General features: G+C 51.3%; 1 protein-coding gene across 2 annotated transcripts in view; it reads left to right on the forward strand.

Annotated features, from left to right (window-relative positions):
* UBE4B (ubiquitination factor E4B) overlaps positions 1–17,185 on the forward strand; it is a 100,205-nt gene that overhangs the window by 49,373 nt on the left and 33,647 nt on the right. The window contains exons 7-15 of one of the 2 annotated variants that reach the window (XM_045858900.1): positions 355–792; positions 1,532–1,678; positions 7,807–7,948; positions 8,837–8,937; positions 9,519–9,633; positions 13,039–13,122; positions 15,950–16,006; positions 16,575–16,691; positions 16,790–16,888. In XM_045858900.1, the coding sequence (XP_045714856.1) occupies positions 355–792; positions 1,532–1,678; positions 7,807–7,948; positions 8,837–8,937; positions 9,519–9,633; positions 13,039–13,122; positions 15,950–16,006; positions 16,575–16,691; positions 16,790–16,888 (1,300 nt within the window). The remainder of the gene's footprint in view (positions 1–354; positions 793–1,531; positions 1,679–7,806; positions 7,949–8,836; positions 8,938–9,518; positions 9,634–13,038; positions 13,123–15,949; positions 16,007–16,574; positions 16,692–16,789; positions 16,889–17,185) is intronic. The other variant, XM_045858901.1, reaches the window with a different exon arrangement.

The raw sequence follows: 17,185 nt of genomic DNA on the forward strand, positions 1-17,185 counted from the left end.
GGCGGTGGGGGGGGGGATTTGGTCACTGCAGGAGGTACTGTCTTCTCCAGATTGGTCTCTCTGGCTTTCCGTGGCTTGGCTATCAGTGAATTAAGGTTTAGAAACAAATGGCTGTATATTGCACATTATTCTTTTGCAAGAGAGCTTTAAAACATTGTAAGTAAAACCTCTAGTTCCTTACAGCAATTAGATTCCAGTTATTTGGGTATCTGAAAGATGTGTGTACTGGAATGCTTAGAAATATGAAGTGTGAATATTCTGTTCTTTAAAAGCTTGATGTTTTCCATTCTGGTTATTTATCTCAAAGTTTTTCTTCAATTTTCTCTTCTCTCCTCCCTTTCTCGACTAATGTAGCCTCTATGAAACTAGTCCAGCTCCCCACGCGAGTTTCTGGAGCTCTGTGCCGAGGACGAGCCCGCCTCTCGCCTCCCCCTCCGGTGCAGCCAGCCGCGTGGCTGTGCCGGCCCTTTCCCCGGGCACCCACGGCTCGGCCTCCTCCTCCTCCTCCTCCTCCTCCTCCTCCGGGACTGCGGCGGGAAGCCAGCCCTCGTCGGCGCGGTACCGCCCCTACACGGTCACCCACCCCGGGGGGGCTGCGGCTTCTCCTGCCCCGAGGCCCTCGGGCTGCTCCCCTCGGGCTGGCCCCCCGAGCCTCCCCGCCCCGGCTAGTAGCCCTCGAGCAGTGCCGGCCAGCTCTTCCCGACCGAGAGCCACCAGCACGGGGCCGCCTTTACTGCCCGCCTCGCCCAGTGCCGTGCGCAGACGCCCCTCCTCCCTGAGGACCTCTCCTAGGTATTTATGCAGCAGGAGAGCCGGGCGCGCGTTTGCAGTGCAGGGGCAGGAGGTGCCCGCGGGCCGGAGGGACGGCTGGGCGACACTGGCCTCTGTCCCGTCCCGGGGTGCTGTGTGGGGAGGCTGCCCCGGGCGTCTCCCTAGTTGGGAGGCTCGAGCCCGGGTCCGAGCCGCCGCCCGGCTTTGGGAACCTCAGGAGTATGGGTGGCTCTGCCGTGGGTGCCTCTCTTCCCTGCCTCCCCTCACTCCTCCTCCGTCCCGTACAAGAAAAAGGAGGCGTAGCTTAGTTTCTGAAATCTCACTCACGTGGCATTCCTCATTACAGACAAATTCCAGACACTGTCAGCAGTTTGTATTTGAGAGCTGGGGATCCCAGAACTGCTTTTTGACGTTTCACAGTCTGTCAGGAGTACTTGACATGCAGTCAGACTGAGGGGCCGTGGGGCACATCTGGGCCTGGCGTCCCTGACCTCTACTGGCCGAGCTGGGCCGGCGTTCGGGCCCTGACGCGCTGGTCTCAGCGGCTTGGAGAGAAGCAGTCCCGGGACCCCGTGCAGCCAGTGCTCCCCCTCTCCCCCCGGCCTGCGCAGTCCTGTAACTCAGGCGAATTCCTTGTCTGCATGTCAGTGGGTAAAACCTTTAGTGTAAGACTGAATTAAAAGGACAACAGTTGCAAAAGCTTTGTCCCTCTTGTTTTTCTTTGTTTCCTGATGACTTTTTTTTGCTTTTGTTGTGGTAGTATGTACGACAGTCCTTTCTCCTTCCTCTTCCTCGCACTTTCTGGGGACAGTAGTGATGAAGATGAAGAAGAAGATGATGATGATGATGATGATGATGAAGGTGGTGGTGGTGGTGATGAGTTTTCTGGTGTCCAGTTTGGGTCCAGGTATCAGAGGAATGGAGTCTCCCCCTGCATGTGCACAGGAACTAACTTTTATCAGCTCTCGTTAGGGGAGTGCTTTGCGCCTAAGCAGGACAGGGTCAGGTGAGACTCCCTGGAGAGTGGAACGTGAGAAACCTGCCTGTGCTTGCAACGTTGGGACCCTCCTGTGGGGCAAAGCGCACGGAGGAGGATTTCCGTAGTTGTTACCTGGTGGGAGAAAACTTACACGCACTCGTTTGTCAGAAACACGAACAACAGACTAAAGATGGGTCGTCAGTAGGTACGTCCACTCGGAGATCTAAGTGAGCAGCCTCCCACTTCTCTGCCGTGAGAACGCTCTGGTGCGCTGCCAGGCGCGAGCACCGTGCGCCCCGTGAGGCTCGTCATCTCACGTGCGGCCGCGTGGAACGCCACTCCTCGGGGACGGCCGAGGGGCTGGCGCATGTGTGCGCACGCGTGCTCGCGTGCCGGTTGGGGAGCACACGGGGTCGCGCTTCCACGGTGGAACTGCGATTCTGCTTTCGCTTCTGACCTTGAATCTCGCTGACCACCCCTCTGACCTCAGTGAAGCTCGGCCCTGTTTTAGGTGGCCTTTGGGGTGGCGGCCGAGGCTAAAGCACAGTTCGTGGCGCTGCTGAGTGTTCGCCCCTGGAGACAGCGGGAAAGACGTGGAGGTTTCCTAGGTGACTTTGAGAAAGAAAATGTGTTAGCACTGTCTTCCTAACACTCGGACTTACTGTCTTACCGTTTTGCTCTTAAATTGAAGTTTCCTGTGGTCTGGGTTGGTATTTGTGCCCAGCACTGTTCAAAAATAACTCCAGGCTATAAATAGAGAAGGCAGTAAGAGTTAGGTACACTTCATTAAATTTGACAGTGTGCGGAAGAATCACTGGAGAGTAAGTGTATAAAGAGAGAGAGGGGAATGTCGGTGCAAGGTGGAATATTGACTCAGGAAGGTTGATATTTGTGTTAGGTTGAACCTTATGTCATTCTTTCTCAAGTAGATTTCCCAGAGGTGAAAGTGCCTTTTTCACGCAGATAAAAATCCTGTTGCACGATTATAGTTATGCAGCAGGCATCCTTGTTAGGAATCAATTTCCATGCATGATCAAAGAGCTTTGTTATTTGTTTTGCTCTAAATTACCTGTGGGAGAAATGCTGCCTCTCGCTGGCCTGTTTAGTTCCAACTGTCTCTAACAAAGATATCAGATCGTGTGCGGCTGTCACTGACTCCTGTCTTTCTGGACTTACAACGTCCCCGCCTTGTCTCAGATCTAGATTCCGCATCCACACGGAGAAGTGGGGCACAGTAGTTGTGTAAGAATAGCCCGGCGTGCTTACTGAGCGTCACGTGCCAGACAGCCGACACTGCATACATTATCGCCTTAACTGCAGAACTGGGCCACCGGGAGGCACGGAGGCGAGTCATGCGACCGGCCCCTGCTGAGCCCCTCCCGAGCCCCTCCTGATCCGGAGCCTGCTCCCTGCCCAACCGGACTCGAGCTGTTCGCTTTTCCAACTAGTTCTGCGGCTGCCGAGAGTAGCGTCTACTCTGTTCCTGGGCAAGAACAGTGTACTCCTCAGCTACAAATTTCCCTTCCAGTCAGCTCGCAGGCCTTTTGCTGGCTGCTGCAATGAAGTCTGATCTATCCAGATCTGGCAATTTATAGATTCTGAGTAGCTATCAGAAAGAATAGGAAATGATGGGTAAAAATACATCCCCGAGGAAGGAAGTGGAGAGGAACCCGCGGGTGCGTGCGGGGCCGGACGGGGAGAGGCGGCAGAGCCGTGTTCCCTCGAGCACTGGGCAGAGCGCTGTTTTCCTCCCCCCTTTCCAGCCGATTGTTTCAGAGATTGTTTCAGAGGGTATTTACTCGGAAGGCACCGATCTGAACGTGGAGGAAGGCTTCAGCAGGGCTCCTGCCCGTCCCCCTCTGCGAGCCCCGGGGAGCCGATGCGCCGCCCACCCTGTTGGAGGCCGTCCGGCCCGCGTTCCCGCGTTCCCGCGTTAGCGGTGTGTGGCAGCGGTGGCGAGGAGGACTGCCTTGGGGGGGGGGTGGGTGGAGACGTGCCCCCGTGAGAGCGGTGCGAACCGGGAGGAACAGCTTCTTCCAGGGCGGAGACGGGTGAAGGGAGAGAGCCTTCTGGTGACCGCGACACCGTGGGGCGTGCTCTGAGGACACCTCTTCTCCTCGCTTCCTGGGAAGTGGATGGCCAGAAAGAAAGAAAGAAATTGGGGTTTCGGGTTTCCTTACCGCTCGGAGGTTTCAGGGAAGGAGGTCGAACGTTGCGAGCCGGGAGCCGGCGTGCGCAGTGAGAGACCCGCGAGCAGCAGTGAGAGGGGGACGCCTGCGCCCTGGTGCTGTGCGCGCCGCGGCTCGGAGAGGAGCCGGAGAGGAGCCGTGCTCGCCACCCCCGGGGGAGTCTTTCTGCCGCGTCAGTCCCCAGGCCTCCCCATGACTTCCCTTCTCACACCGAGTGAAACCGCAGCCTGTCTGCCACCCTGGCCTGCAAGACCGTGCAGGCCCTGTGCACTTGTGGGCGCGCGTGGCAGCACACACACTCACACCCCTCCTTCCTCCCCTCGCCTGCTTCCGCCGGCCTGCGCCCCGCAGCTCACGCACTGGATCCTGTCCCTGAGCTCACCCGGCAGACCCCTCCTGCAGCAGGCTGTGCCCCTGGCCCCGGCCTGACTCCCTCAGGTCTGTGTGCAGGCCGTCTCATCAGAGTGTCCCTCGCCCTGCTGTGTTAGACATGGCAGGAGACACACGCACACTCCCTGCCCCGCTGTGTCCCCCGTCCTGTGCCTTCACTCGTCCTCAGAGCACTGCGGGTTTGAGTGTCCCTCCGCTGGAACGGAAGTGCGTCTCTCTGACTCAGCGGTCACCTCAGGACCCACAGCGAGGCCTGGAACCAGCAGGCCCACCATGGACCTTTGTCCTCAGAATGCATGTCACGTCCAGCTGAACAGTTCTGACTCTGCCTTGCGTCGGGAAGTGCAGAACTCCAGACGCTGCACGCAAAAGAAGGAGGGAGGAGGGTGGTTGATCCTTGTACAGAAGAGAGGAAACTGCAGTGGAACCTTCTTCAGAAACAAGTTTTTACAACGGGATTCAGTCTGCACTGGATGCATGTATAAATCTCAGTTTTTCATTGTGTTTTCAGAAGGATGCAGCTATTCCGTGATGCTCTCACGTGAGGTAGTGACATTGTTAACTTGGACTTATGTCGTTATCAGAAAATGGTTCGTAGGTTCTCCCAGAGGGGGGTGTAATTTTTGAGACTCTTAGGGCTTAAATATGACGTCATTTCCAGTGTCGTATTTTATCTGTCAGCTGTTGTAAAGCCACTATGATTTATAACAGCTTCTTCAGGGAGACAATGAAATGTTTTAAAACATTTAAAAGATTTACTGATAGCATAAATTTGTACAAACTGCACACCACTTTCTCCTTCAGCATCACATTTGCAGTTTGAGTCCAGCACTTTTGCTCTGAATCCACGGGCCCTTGTGAAGGACCGGAGCACTGGTGCGCGTGCCCAGGACGAATCCACGGGCCCTTGTGAAGGACCGGAGCACTGGTCCGCGTACCCAGCATTGGCTAGACAGTCCAGTGCTCAGACTTGTGATCGTGGGGGTTTAGCTCCTTCAGGACTGAGCTTCTTATTTCAAAATATATTGACAAATACTTAGGGTTTACTCTGCATTTCCTATTGGGTTAAACTTTTTGCTTGTTTCTGCGTTTTTCTTTCTCTTCTCTTGAAATCTCCTGGGAGTGCTACTTGGTGCCTGGCGTGGCCACCAGCGTGTGCCACGCTCTTGGCTTTGACAGTCCCTAGTGGACCCCGAGTGCCTTTCATCGCACTGCCGGGCTCCTGGCCGGCAGCCTTCTGTGTGCGCTGTCACTCTGCAGGTCTCGTGAAACGTTTGCGAAGGTGTTTCCGCTCACTTGGAGGTGTTCGAATTTCAGTTAAAAGGCAGCGGGTGGGTTGGCTCACAGTGGAGCTCCGTGGACGTGCATGCGCAGCCGCCAGCGAAGCACGCCGACGTCACAGTGGCGGTCACACACTGGCTGTGGGCCCTGCCTCAGACGCCGCCAGCATCCAGTATAAGGTGCCTTTCGTGCCAGAAATGTAAAAATGGGAGGAACTGGGGGCTCATCATCAAGGAAGTGTACAGTTTTACATTTTTGTTTGAAACCGAGGAAGATCTGTCCTCATCATCGTTTGCCCAAGCCTCCTGGAGGGAGGTTAACCTTCACTGTGTGTGGGCAGGAGCCTGCGTTGGCCAAGTCCGTCTTTGGGAAGTGCAGCGACCGTGGCCGCTGAGTCGCCGAGGGCGGGGTGGCAGGTGGAGGGCAGCTGAGGGCGCCGCCCGGAGACACAAACATCTCTGTCTCCCGTTTCCACTTTTGGGGGCTCACCACACTTACGTGTGTGGGTGGGGTTTTCTCTTTTGTCCTTATGGGGGTTTTGTCCTGTGCTTTACTGCAACACTCCTCTTCTTGGCCAGCGAACAGATGTCAGATCGTGTGCCCCAAAATTAACTGATAAGGAGACAGAGGAACTCACTGCTTTTGGTTCTTGGAGGGCTCCCGCACTGGCCAGCCCCTCTTCGTCCACGGCCCGGTGGGGGCCCTTGGTGGGTCCCTCTGTTGTCTGCTCCGTCGGAGGGGGGCGGCGGCTGCCTGTGACCGACCACCTCTCAACGTGGACTACCGCCTCTCAGCACAGACGCCCGCCTCCCGGCTCTGTCAGGCCGATGCAGTCAGATCCGTGTGCTGAGCGCTGCAGTTCAGATGACCGAAGATGCAGAAATTCAGACTTACCGGACTCGGGCCTGAAAGCCTTAGATTTAAAACTGGTGGTTTTTTTCACCTATTTTTTTGAAATCCTTCAATACCATGCTTTCATTCCAAGGTCAACTTTGTATATTTTTCTAAAATTCTAAGGTCACTTATGTGTATATTCCAAAACTAGTTGTGCATGTCTGCCCATCTGTGGACATAAGGTATTGTGAACATCTCGGTTCCCTGCCTTTGCCCCGCGTTGAAGTAGGAGTGGGTCTCAGGTTCCGGCTAGTCTTCCCATTCCTTCCCACTCTTTACTACCTTCCACACATCTTTTTTTTTTTTTTTTGCTAAGTTATATTTTCTCGTTTTTATCTTCATTTCAAAATTCCTGATCTCCTCCCATGCTGTGATTAATGTCTCTGTATCTCTTGCGCACATCAGATCAGTTGGTGAGTTTACGTCAGGTCTGGTATCTGACCTACCGGTGGTTGGTCTGAGCTTTATTTAATTCCCTCACTCCTAACCCTCGCGATAATGTCTGGCTTTGGCCTCGGAGAACAGTTCTGCCTGATAACAACGCCTCCTGCTGTTTCCTGCTTGTGGTCTGTGCAGCCCTTCACACGATTCCACTTAACCCTCGCTGCCCGCAAGATGAGGTGTGGGGTTCAGGCAACACGTCAGGGGCAGAGCTGGGGCGAGAACCCGAGTTTGGATGCTCCTCGCGCCAGGGTTTGGTTTGGTTTTTACCGTACTGCTTTGCCCTTTTCACGGAAAGTCTTGGAAAACTTGTGTTGATAACAAATATTTTCATGTCTCCTTCTAACTGGACAGTTTTCCTGGGCTCTGGCCCTGTAGCCTAAGGCTGGGTGAAGGCTTTGAGAGCTATGATCAAAGGGATGAGGGGGAGGGGTATTTGTTAGTCCCTCAAAACTTCACCCCAAGGCATTCGATGACGGTATTAGTGTGGTCTGGCTCTCACCTCCAGGGGTGCCTGAGTGACACTGGCCACTCGGTGTGAGCTGGTGTGACATCCCCTCAAATGCCTTAGCCGTTCTTAGTCCTCCTGGTTGTGCAAGTTGCCATTCCCAGGAAGAGGGGATGCTGGGTTTCTGGTCAGATGCTCTCCTGAGCCAGAACACAGCGTTTGCTGGAAACTCCTGTCGTGGGACGTGGGGCCGACGACACGCGGTCGGCGCCCACGGGGCTGCATGGGTGTCTGTGCTTGGTCCTGGGGGCAGGGTCCTAACAGGCTTTCTGCTGCCGCGTGGCGAACTCTGTCTGAAGCGGTTCGCCGAGAAGAGAAAAAGCGCCATCAGTTTCCTCTTCTCTCCTCCATAGTTTGGGAGCCTCTGGTGGGACGAGTACTTGGGACTCCTACAGCGACCACTTCGCCATTGAGCCCTGCAAGGAGACCGACATGCTGAACTACCTCATCGAGTGTTTTGACCGCGTTGGAATAGAGGAAAAAAAAGCACCAAAGGTAATAAGAAACAGATTCCCCTGAAAGAACGCCCAGAGACCTGGTCATTCGTTTGATCAGTTGTTTCCACCCCCATCAGCATTCATTCATTTATTCCGTCAGCCAAGTGGTTATGGGACGTGTCCTGTGTGGCAGGCCCCGTGCTAGGTGCTCGGGGCATGAGCAAGATGACAGTCCTGGCCCCCCCGGGAGCTCACCTCCCGGTGGAGGGAGGAAGGGACAGGGCTCCTGCCGTTGCTGCCAGCAACCTGTGTGGCAACCTGTGTGGTTTCTGATGCTCTGTCGTCGTCACCGTGGTAACAAACAGCATCCACATGGTGGCCCGTGGACTGACAAGGCGCGGCGCTGGGTCTGCGTGGGTTCAGAACCTCCGCTGCTCGGGTGGCCCCGGGTGAACCCGCGTAAGGCAGGTGTCGTTTGTAACATTGTGCGGATAAGCACAGGAACCTCTCAGATGAAGTAGTTGTCCAGATGCATGTAAACAGTAAGTTATAAAACTGCGTTTACACTAAGGGAGCTACACTTTTGTGCTGGCTTCGTTCTAGTTTTCCATCGGAAACTAACCCGGTTGTCCGCCTGTTTCGTACTTGTGAAGGGCCTCTGTGGGGGTTGTCGCGTGTAACCTCAGCAGAGGCAGAGAGGGGGGCACGTGCCTGCGATCCCCAAGCGGTCGCCTCGCACTCGGCGCTCCTTCCTTCTCGAACTGTGGGCTTCAGCAGAACCACCACGCTTGGATGGTAGAGTTACTCTAGTTTGTTTGCTACGAATAAAAGAAGGGAAGAGCAAGACATTTTCTGGAGTTCACTCTACTCTGGTGCTTGTCCGTTTGCAACAATGCGGGATTATTTTGTCTGTCTGTGTAGCCCTGACCTCCGCCTTTCTTTCCAGATGTGCAGCCAGCCAGCAGTCAGCCAGCTTCTGAGCAACATCCGCTCCCAGTGCATATCCCACACCGCATTAGTACTACAAGGTTCCCTCACACAACCCAGGTAGGACAACCGCCTGGGCTTGATGCTAGCGGGGGGAGGAGCCTGCCCGTCACCTGCCACGTTGCACCGCCTTGAGTGCCTTCCTTCCTCACCCGTTAAAAGAAAGGGGTTGATAGGTGATCCCTGAGGTCCCTTTCCTTCTCCAGAGTACTGTGAACAGACACCCCGCTCCGTGTGCTTCACTGAGACAGGCTGTTGTTGGAATACGTTGACTGACGTCCAGGCAGGAAATCGGTCATTTAGCTTAAAAGCAGCTGCTTTAAGTCAGGGGAGATTTTCGATGAAATGTGAGGTCATCCCTCCCCACGGGTCACACAAGCAGTTCTTGTTATTCAGTACTAGAGAGAGTCGTGGGGAATAGGTAGTCTGGGAGTCAGCTGTCAGTTTTTACAAAGAAAGGGATTATTATTGAGAAGAAGGGTGATCTTTTGCCTAGAACCATTGTGTTGGCTATCCGGGGGCTTTTGAGTGTGACTTTTGCCCGGGCAGCTGCTGCTGCTGGCGGGCATCCCTGCGTTCCGAGAAAGACGCGGTCGTGGGTCGTTGGCTCATCGCAGCTCTGGCCTCTCGTGGGTCCGCAGGTCCATGCAGCAGCCGTCCTTCCTGGTGCCGTACATGCTCTGTAGGAACCTCCCGTACGGCTTCATTCAGGAGCTGGTGAGAACCACCCACCAGGACGAAGAAGTGTTCAAGCAGGTAAGGTTTTGTGAATCTGCTGCTAAAACGTTCGCTTAGGAGCTTCTGATGAGGCTGATTTTTAAGTGCGCTGTGTATTGAAGATGCCTGATCCTGAGTTCTGTTGCGCATGCATCATTTGCTGAGGGAAGACCTGCCTGAGATTCCTTTCTCAGGGAAGTCAGACTGACAGCTGCACCGTTCAGATCAGGGGCCGCTTCGGCTCATCAGCAAGGCACTGAGTATTTTACACAGGATTCGAGCTAAGTGCTTCGGGAGAGAAGAAGAAACACTACAAGGCCCTGTCCCTAGTTTTAAGGAGCTTTTGACACAGGAATACCAAGAAATAGCATAAGGCAAGTCATGCATTTGCCAGATGAGTAGTGCTGAAAATTATTTCCCTGAGTTTACAAGAAGGAGATGAATAAATTGATGACCGAATTAGCTCAGCGGCAGTCTGCCCGCCACATAGAATCTGTCTTCTTCCCAGCAGAGTAGCATGATGTCTCATGTCTCACAAATTCAGTCATTAACTGCTAATTCATTTTGTGTCAAGTGAAAATGCAGATATGAGATATTTAATAGTAAAGCCTAACGATGATGGTAATAATAACTACCAGACTTAGTCTTGCAGGGTTTCTGGCATTACACCGTAGTTGCTGCTTTGTGGCCTGGCTGGCAAAGTAGGTGCTTTGCCGCGCGACCGTTCACAAGCTACTTCCCTTGATGAAAGGGTTTTTATGAGATTGTCTCCGTTCGTTGTACGGTCTTTTCTTTTTTTTTTTGTGACTAGGAAGAATAAACAGAGGCAGAGCTAAAATTGATATGATTCCCTTTAATCTGTTTTTATACTTAACATTATTTTTTTTGAAGATTTTATTTATTTTTTTAGAGAGAGGGAAAGGGAAGGAGAAAGAAACATCAACGTGTGGTTGCCCCTCAAGCATCCCCTGCTAGAGACCTGGCCTGCAGCCCAGGCATGTGTCCCGATTGGGACTTGAACTGGTGACCCTTTGGTTTGCAGGCCAGCACTCAATCCACTGAGCCACACCAGCCAGAACCTATACTTAACATTATTTATAACTACTAATTTTAAGGTCTCTTGAGTTCTCAAGGCTTGTGTCTTTGAAATATTAGTGAAAAGGAAAAACATCCCAGGAGTAAAAACCCCAGTGAGCGTCGTGTGTTCCGTGTCTGGAGTTCATCAGCTGCTGGTTTTACGTGACGGTCTTATTGGTTACGGGAATATTTAGGGTACCATGGTGAGCTTTTCTTCTGTAGAAGAAAAGTGAACTCGGATGAAAACTAAATAACTGCCTTGAAAGGTTTAATTGATACACTATATTATATGTATAATGTGCATTAATTAGTATACTTCTGTTCAAAAAGACATCATTTGAGGAACCCAGAGTAGCTTCAACTATAATAAAGTCAGTCAATGATCAGCTGAAAGGAGCATGTTACACCTCTTTGATTCATAAAGACACTTACACAGAGGTTATGAATGCTCCCCCCCTTTGTTTTTCAAAAAATTGAAATTGACACGATAAATTTCACCATTTGGAAGTGGACAGTTCGGGGGCATTGGGTGCATCGACAGCGGGGTGCAGCCCCCACCGACCTGCTTGTTTCCGTCACAGAAGCCGGCGCCTCTCCCCCAACCCGGCGTGGGGCAGTGGCGCTGCGTGTGTTCCCCAGGAAGCATGTGTTCCCCAGGAAGCATGTGTTCCCCAGGAAGCATGTGTGTTCCCCAGGAAGCATGTGTGTTCCCCAGGAAGCATGTGTGTTCCCCAGGAAGCATGTGTTCCCCAGGAAGCATGAGCAGCGTGGAAAACAGCCTCATCGTTTTGTCCTACTCAGAGTATCGAATCTGTGGGCTGAAATTTCAGTCTCCTTTTAATATTTGAGGTAGATATTCACAGATAAACAGAAATAAACAGCTGCGAGAATTTAGGGTTGGAGATGAATACTTGCAGCATTTTTTATCCCTGCTGGGAGCTATTTATTTGAATGTAAGAGGATTATTTAAAATGTGTAAGTCACACAAATAGTATAACATTTGACTGTTGGGAAAATACTATGCTTCACAATATTTTGTCTGTTATAAATTAAATCAACTCTACTTACAAAAGAGGATAACTCTGTTAGAAAGAGTAACGATGTTTTTACTTTATGGCATGTCTGGAAACCATGTTAGAGATTTTTCTAGACCATTTATGAAATTTATTTTTGGTGATTCAGCAACCTCTTGTTTATTTTTTTCTTAATTGCAATTTTGGTATTCCCCACCTCCACACCTGAGCACGCCCTCTCCATTTTTAGCTGGCTTACGCAAGCACATTACTTCTACCCCGATTGCTTGGTTGCAGAAACTAAAATGATCTCTTCCAGGAGCTGTGTTGACACCTCCGGACGCCCCAGGGCACCGCTTGGTAATCCTGTGCTGCTTAAATGATGGCGGTGCTCGGTACAAGGGGCAGAAGTTAGCGGGGAAGGGGATTGTCCGGGTTTCTAGGGGCTTCGCAGAACACTCCCTTCTCAGCTCATTGGCATTCAGTTTGTCAGCTGTTGTTTACGACCTGTTCTGCTTAATGCGATTATGAATCTTGAATCCCAATGAAATCCCTGGATGTGCCGATCAGTGAGCGCACTGCGGGTCTGGAAGAGGCGTCGTGCTGGGCTGGTCCTGTGCGGCGTCCGCGGGCCCTGGGGTCAGTGGCGAACTTGCAAACGTAATCCGGGTGCCCTGAAGCTCTGACAGCGGGTTATCGTATTGATTACACCACATAGGGAGGTAAAAACGTTCTGATCGAGTTTTCTTTTTCAATTTTAACATTTACCGGCTCTCTCTGTTCCACATAATTAAGGTTAATGTAATCCTAATGCCCATTATTGGTCTGTTTTTCTTGTTTTCTTCGAAATAAACAGGGAAAGATGGAAGGAATTAGATGGAGGTGGAAGGGTGGCAACAAAGAATTTTTTAAAATGTTGATAGAGAAGGTAGTGGAACATTTAGTCCAGTTTTTTTTTTAAACAGATTATAGGTGCTTGGTGGTCAGAAACACATGTGGCTGAGTTGTACAGAATTCAGCTGATTGAAGCAAGGGCCCCTGAGGGTCCCGTAGCGGGCTCCAGGCTTATGAGTTTCTCTCGAGTCGCTGGGCATCCTGCCACGGTACTGGGGTCCTCCAGGTCCTGTCGCTTCTGGAGGACTCGGCCGCATGACTGTCCGGGTGGCCTTGCCCAAGGGCAGCACGCTCGGTGGCCAGATTCCGGGCTCCTTACACGCAAAACAGCTTTTCCCGGGGAAGGGGTGGCGGCGCCGCTGCATTCAGACTCAGCACTTTATTTGCGACGCCTCCTGCCATGCCCTTTTCTTAGATTTACACTCCTGACTTGGCTTTGTTTTGTTTTGTTTTCTTCCAGATCTTCATTCCCATCTTACAAGGCCTGGCTCTTGCTGCCAAAGAGTGCTCCCTGGACAGCGACTACTTTAAATACCCGCTCATGGTAAAGCTTCCTCCTTTTTCCTTAACCCACTCGGTGGATGTTTTCTTCCAGATTGTTTTAGCGTGCACTTGCCTTTCAGGTCCTTGGTCAACCTCGTTTTCAAATTTAAAATGGGAAATCGTGGTGTTGGCCACGCAGAGTGTGTGGTGTGCAGGGAGGGGCCTCAAGACAGCTAGCGGCCCGGCCCCTGCCCCACCCACCTGAAGCCTACACAGGAGTCGGTGACGCAGTCCTTGAAATGTGCTCCTCCTCACTGGTTAGCTTGTGGACACAGTAATTATTGGTAGCATCCTGCTGAGTCTCCCAGCAGCGAGCACATCCCACACTAGTGGGGATGAAATTCTGTTGTTAAAAAAAAAAAATGACACTTGCAAATAAAAAGGCAAGGTTCTATGAAGAAAAGTACACAGTTTTACCATCACATGGTGACTTTCCACGGAGAATCTGAGACTCCTCCTCTCGTTCGCCATCCCTGTTTCCCAAGGCCGTACTACACTTTTTTTTTTTTAAGATTTTTAAAAAAGATTTTATTTATTTATTTTTAGAGAGAGAAGTGGGGGAGAGAGAGAGAAACATCAATGTGCGGTTGCTGGGGGCCGTGGCCTGTAACCCAGGCATGTGCCCTGACTGGGAATCGAACCTGCGATGCTTTGGTTCGCAGCCCGCGCTCAATCCAACTTCTCTTCAAGCTTCACTCGGCACAGACGACGGGCCTGCTCGGCCCCGTAAGGCACTGGGAGCAAAAGCACAAACTGTGGGCGGAAGTGGCAGCCGGTTCCTACCCAGCACCCGGGCTGTCCTGAAAACACTGGGGCCAGAAGCAAAACGACAGGCTCTTTTCTTCTCCAAATCTCCGCATTTGAAATCTTAGGAGAAGACGACCTTGAAGTGTTACTATTTCTCATTCTAGAAATACAAAGGGAGATCCCAACATCATTCATTAGGTCTATGTAGAAATACAACCTTGTGTACATCGAGGCCTTGGTGAAACTGATATTTTTTACTGCATTAGTGCCTTCTCATTCTGCTGACTCACCATTGTGTCTTACCGGTAACTCATTGGTTATTGTGGGCCTGCCCTGTGCCGGACACTGGGGACGTGGGGGCTGACTAGACGAGGGAGGGACGTCTCCGCAGGGCGCTCACAAAGGCAGGACCACAGGACAGTCAGGAAATTACACTGTGATACGTGCCAACACAGAGATGTACGTAAAGGGTGCATTTATTGCTTAAAAAGTCGAAATCGACCCAAAAGGCTAGGCGTTAAAGACACTGCTGGGGAATGGGAATTCTTAGTTTTCAAAATAATTTCGAGTGGGTTTTTACAGGGCTCTTTTATTGCATGTGTTATTCAGGTTCCCAGGAAAATCCATTAATCCTTAGGCAGTGTCCTGTCTGTGGCAGATAAAAGGCAGTAGAATAATCTGATTGAGTCCAGTGATGAAATATTTCGGAGCACATTAATTACCACTGCATTATGTAAATATTCCTGCACGGAATTGTTGACTTTACTGTGGTGGTTTGAATTAGCTTGATGTTTCGGTAAGGAGCTTTTAGTGTCAGATGTTCAACAAAATGTTCTTTGTGGTCAGAAGACAAAGGCCTTCCTTATGAGAGACCGTAGTTTTACTTTGCACCATTATTGATGCTTGCACAGCAGTGAGAGCGCCCTTTGAGAAAGGACAATAGTGCGAGGCAGGCAGAGGAAGTCTGTTGGAGCCAAAATAAGAAACTGCTCTGAGCCTCCTCTCGGTCAGTGGATCCCAACCCGGCCACACCTTGGAATCCCCTGGGGTCTGTAAAAAAAATCCCAATGCCTGCGTCCCAGACAGGTCGGTAGTTTAAATTCATTGCAGGGCTGGTGAGGTTGTGGCCTGGCCTTGAGTCTGCGGCAGCGAAGCTCGGGGCCCAGCCGGGACTCTTCCTCCTCCGGAGCTCTCCGAGCCCCAGGGCTCCTCAAAGATGAGTCAGTGCCCCGCGTCCATGTCCCCGAGAAAATTAAACTCACTGCTTAAGTAGCGTTGGTTGGGTTGCCGTGGCATGCGAAGTTGCGTTTGTCCTTAAAAACTCCCTTTTCCTGATTCTTTTTTTTTTTAAGATTTTTATTTTTATTTATTTTTAGAGAGGGAAGGGAGGGAGAAAGAGAGAGAGAGAAACATCAAATGTGCGGTTGCTGGGGGTCATGGCCTGCAACCCAGGCATGTACCCTGACTGGGAATTGAACCTGCAATGCTTTGGTTCACAGCCCGCACTCAATCCACTGAGCTACGCCAGCCAGGCCTCTTCCTGATTCTTTAATATGAGAATGATTGGCGCTCTGAAGGAAAATTTTGGAGTTCTCAAAAATACCAGAGATCTTGAAATCACAGAGTACTTTTAAATATGTCCTATATTTGATAGCTTATTAAATTGTAATTACTTATAGTTCTGTTTAGCACTGGCGAGACTACCCCTCTAAAGTTGGTGAAGCACATCTTTTTGACGTGAAAAATTATTAAGTGAAAAAATCATTTTTTGTAAAAATATACACATTTATTTCTGTGTGTTATTTCTATAACATGTGCCCAAAAATATGCCTGCAAAGTGTTAACTAACATACCAGTAGAGATTATCCCTTAGGGTAAAGTTTGTGAGTGGCTTTTAGTTTCATTTTCTATTTTTGTTTTATTCGTTTTATGGTGCGATGTGTTATTATTAATCAAAAAACCAGTGAAGCTGGTAGTGTTGGGAGGGAATGCATGCACATTTATAGCGGCAATTAAAGCTGTTCCTCAGTGTTCACGTTGCGCTCAGATGAAGCATGTTTAAATGACTTTCTGATTTCTAGGCGCTAGGGGAGCTCTGTGAAACCAAGTTTGGGAAGACGCACCCCGTGTGCAATTTGGTAAGTGCCTCCCTGGTGGGCTTGCCCGTCCCTGGTGAGCATGTGACCGGGCAGATGTCCCTTAGGCGGCCTCGTCTGGAAGGTGTCTTTTGGAGGACGTTTAGATCAGACATCAGCAGCAGGCGGGGGTGGTTCTCCACTGTTACATTGATGCCGATACGCTACTTCCCGGGATGAAGCTATTTACTTACTTACTTTCTCGTGATTTTTTTTTCATATGTATCGTGCATCTAGAATAACAAGTCCTACAAAAAATTGACTAGAATCCTTTCATAGTATAAGAATAGTTCATTTGAATTCCATCAAAGAATCTTGAAACATAAAACTTAAAAGTATATCTTACAAAAACGTGGAGGAGTCGGAGGGCTCTCCTCCGTCCGGGGTGAGAGACACCAACAGGGATGCGAGCGCGTCTGGGAGGCTGCGCTTTGGACGTTAGGAGTCGGCCCCGGCGCCGGTGGGCACACCGGCCGAGGAGCGTGGCCGTGGAACTCTTCTGTTCATTACATTCCTACATCTTGTCCCGTGCCGCTTTCGCAGCTTGATTGGCCCCTTCCGTTTTGCACAGGTCGCTTCTTTGCCGTTGTGGTTGCCCAAGACGCTAAGCCCCGGCTCTGGGCGGGAGCTGCAGAGACTCTCCTACCTGGGGGCCTTCTTCAGCTTCTCAGTCTTTGCCGAAGACGATGTAAGTGTGTTGGCCATTTGCACCTTGCGGCTCTTATGTCCAGGTTGCTTCCCAGACACATGTTACATGTCGATTGAATTGGTTCCTTCTCTTCCCAGGCGAAAGTGGTTGAAAAATATTTCTCAGGGCCTGCCATCACCCTGGAGAACACTCGCGTGGTTAGCCAATCGTTGCAGCATTACTTGGAGCTGGGAAGGGTAGGTGCTCAGAGAGCGAACCCGGGGATGAATCGGAGAGAGACCGTGACCTGTGCGTTGAGCAGTCGCTGCACACGAATGCTGTGTGCCCGCGTCAGGGGCGCCGCTGGGGGACCGTCCTGGGTTGAGAGGCCGAGCCGTCTCCCCTGCTTGCTCTCGGGCGTGTAAAACGTTTAGCCCGTGGGGGTGGGGGAGCACTGTCAGGCTGCGCACACTGCTCGACGAGTGCTGGTCCCAAACGTAGACCATACGCCTGCAGCTCTCAAATGAAAAGCAGCAGAATTACAGGCTAATTGT

The sequence above is a fragment of the Phyllostomus hastatus genome, unplaced genomic scaffold, assembly GCF_019186645.2.
Source record: "Phyllostomus hastatus isolate PE091 unplaced genomic scaffold, TTU_PhHast_1.1 phas_scaffold_182, whole genome shotgun sequence".
NCBI lineage: Eukaryota > Metazoa > Chordata > Mammalia > Chiroptera > Phyllostomidae > Phyllostomus > Phyllostomus hastatus.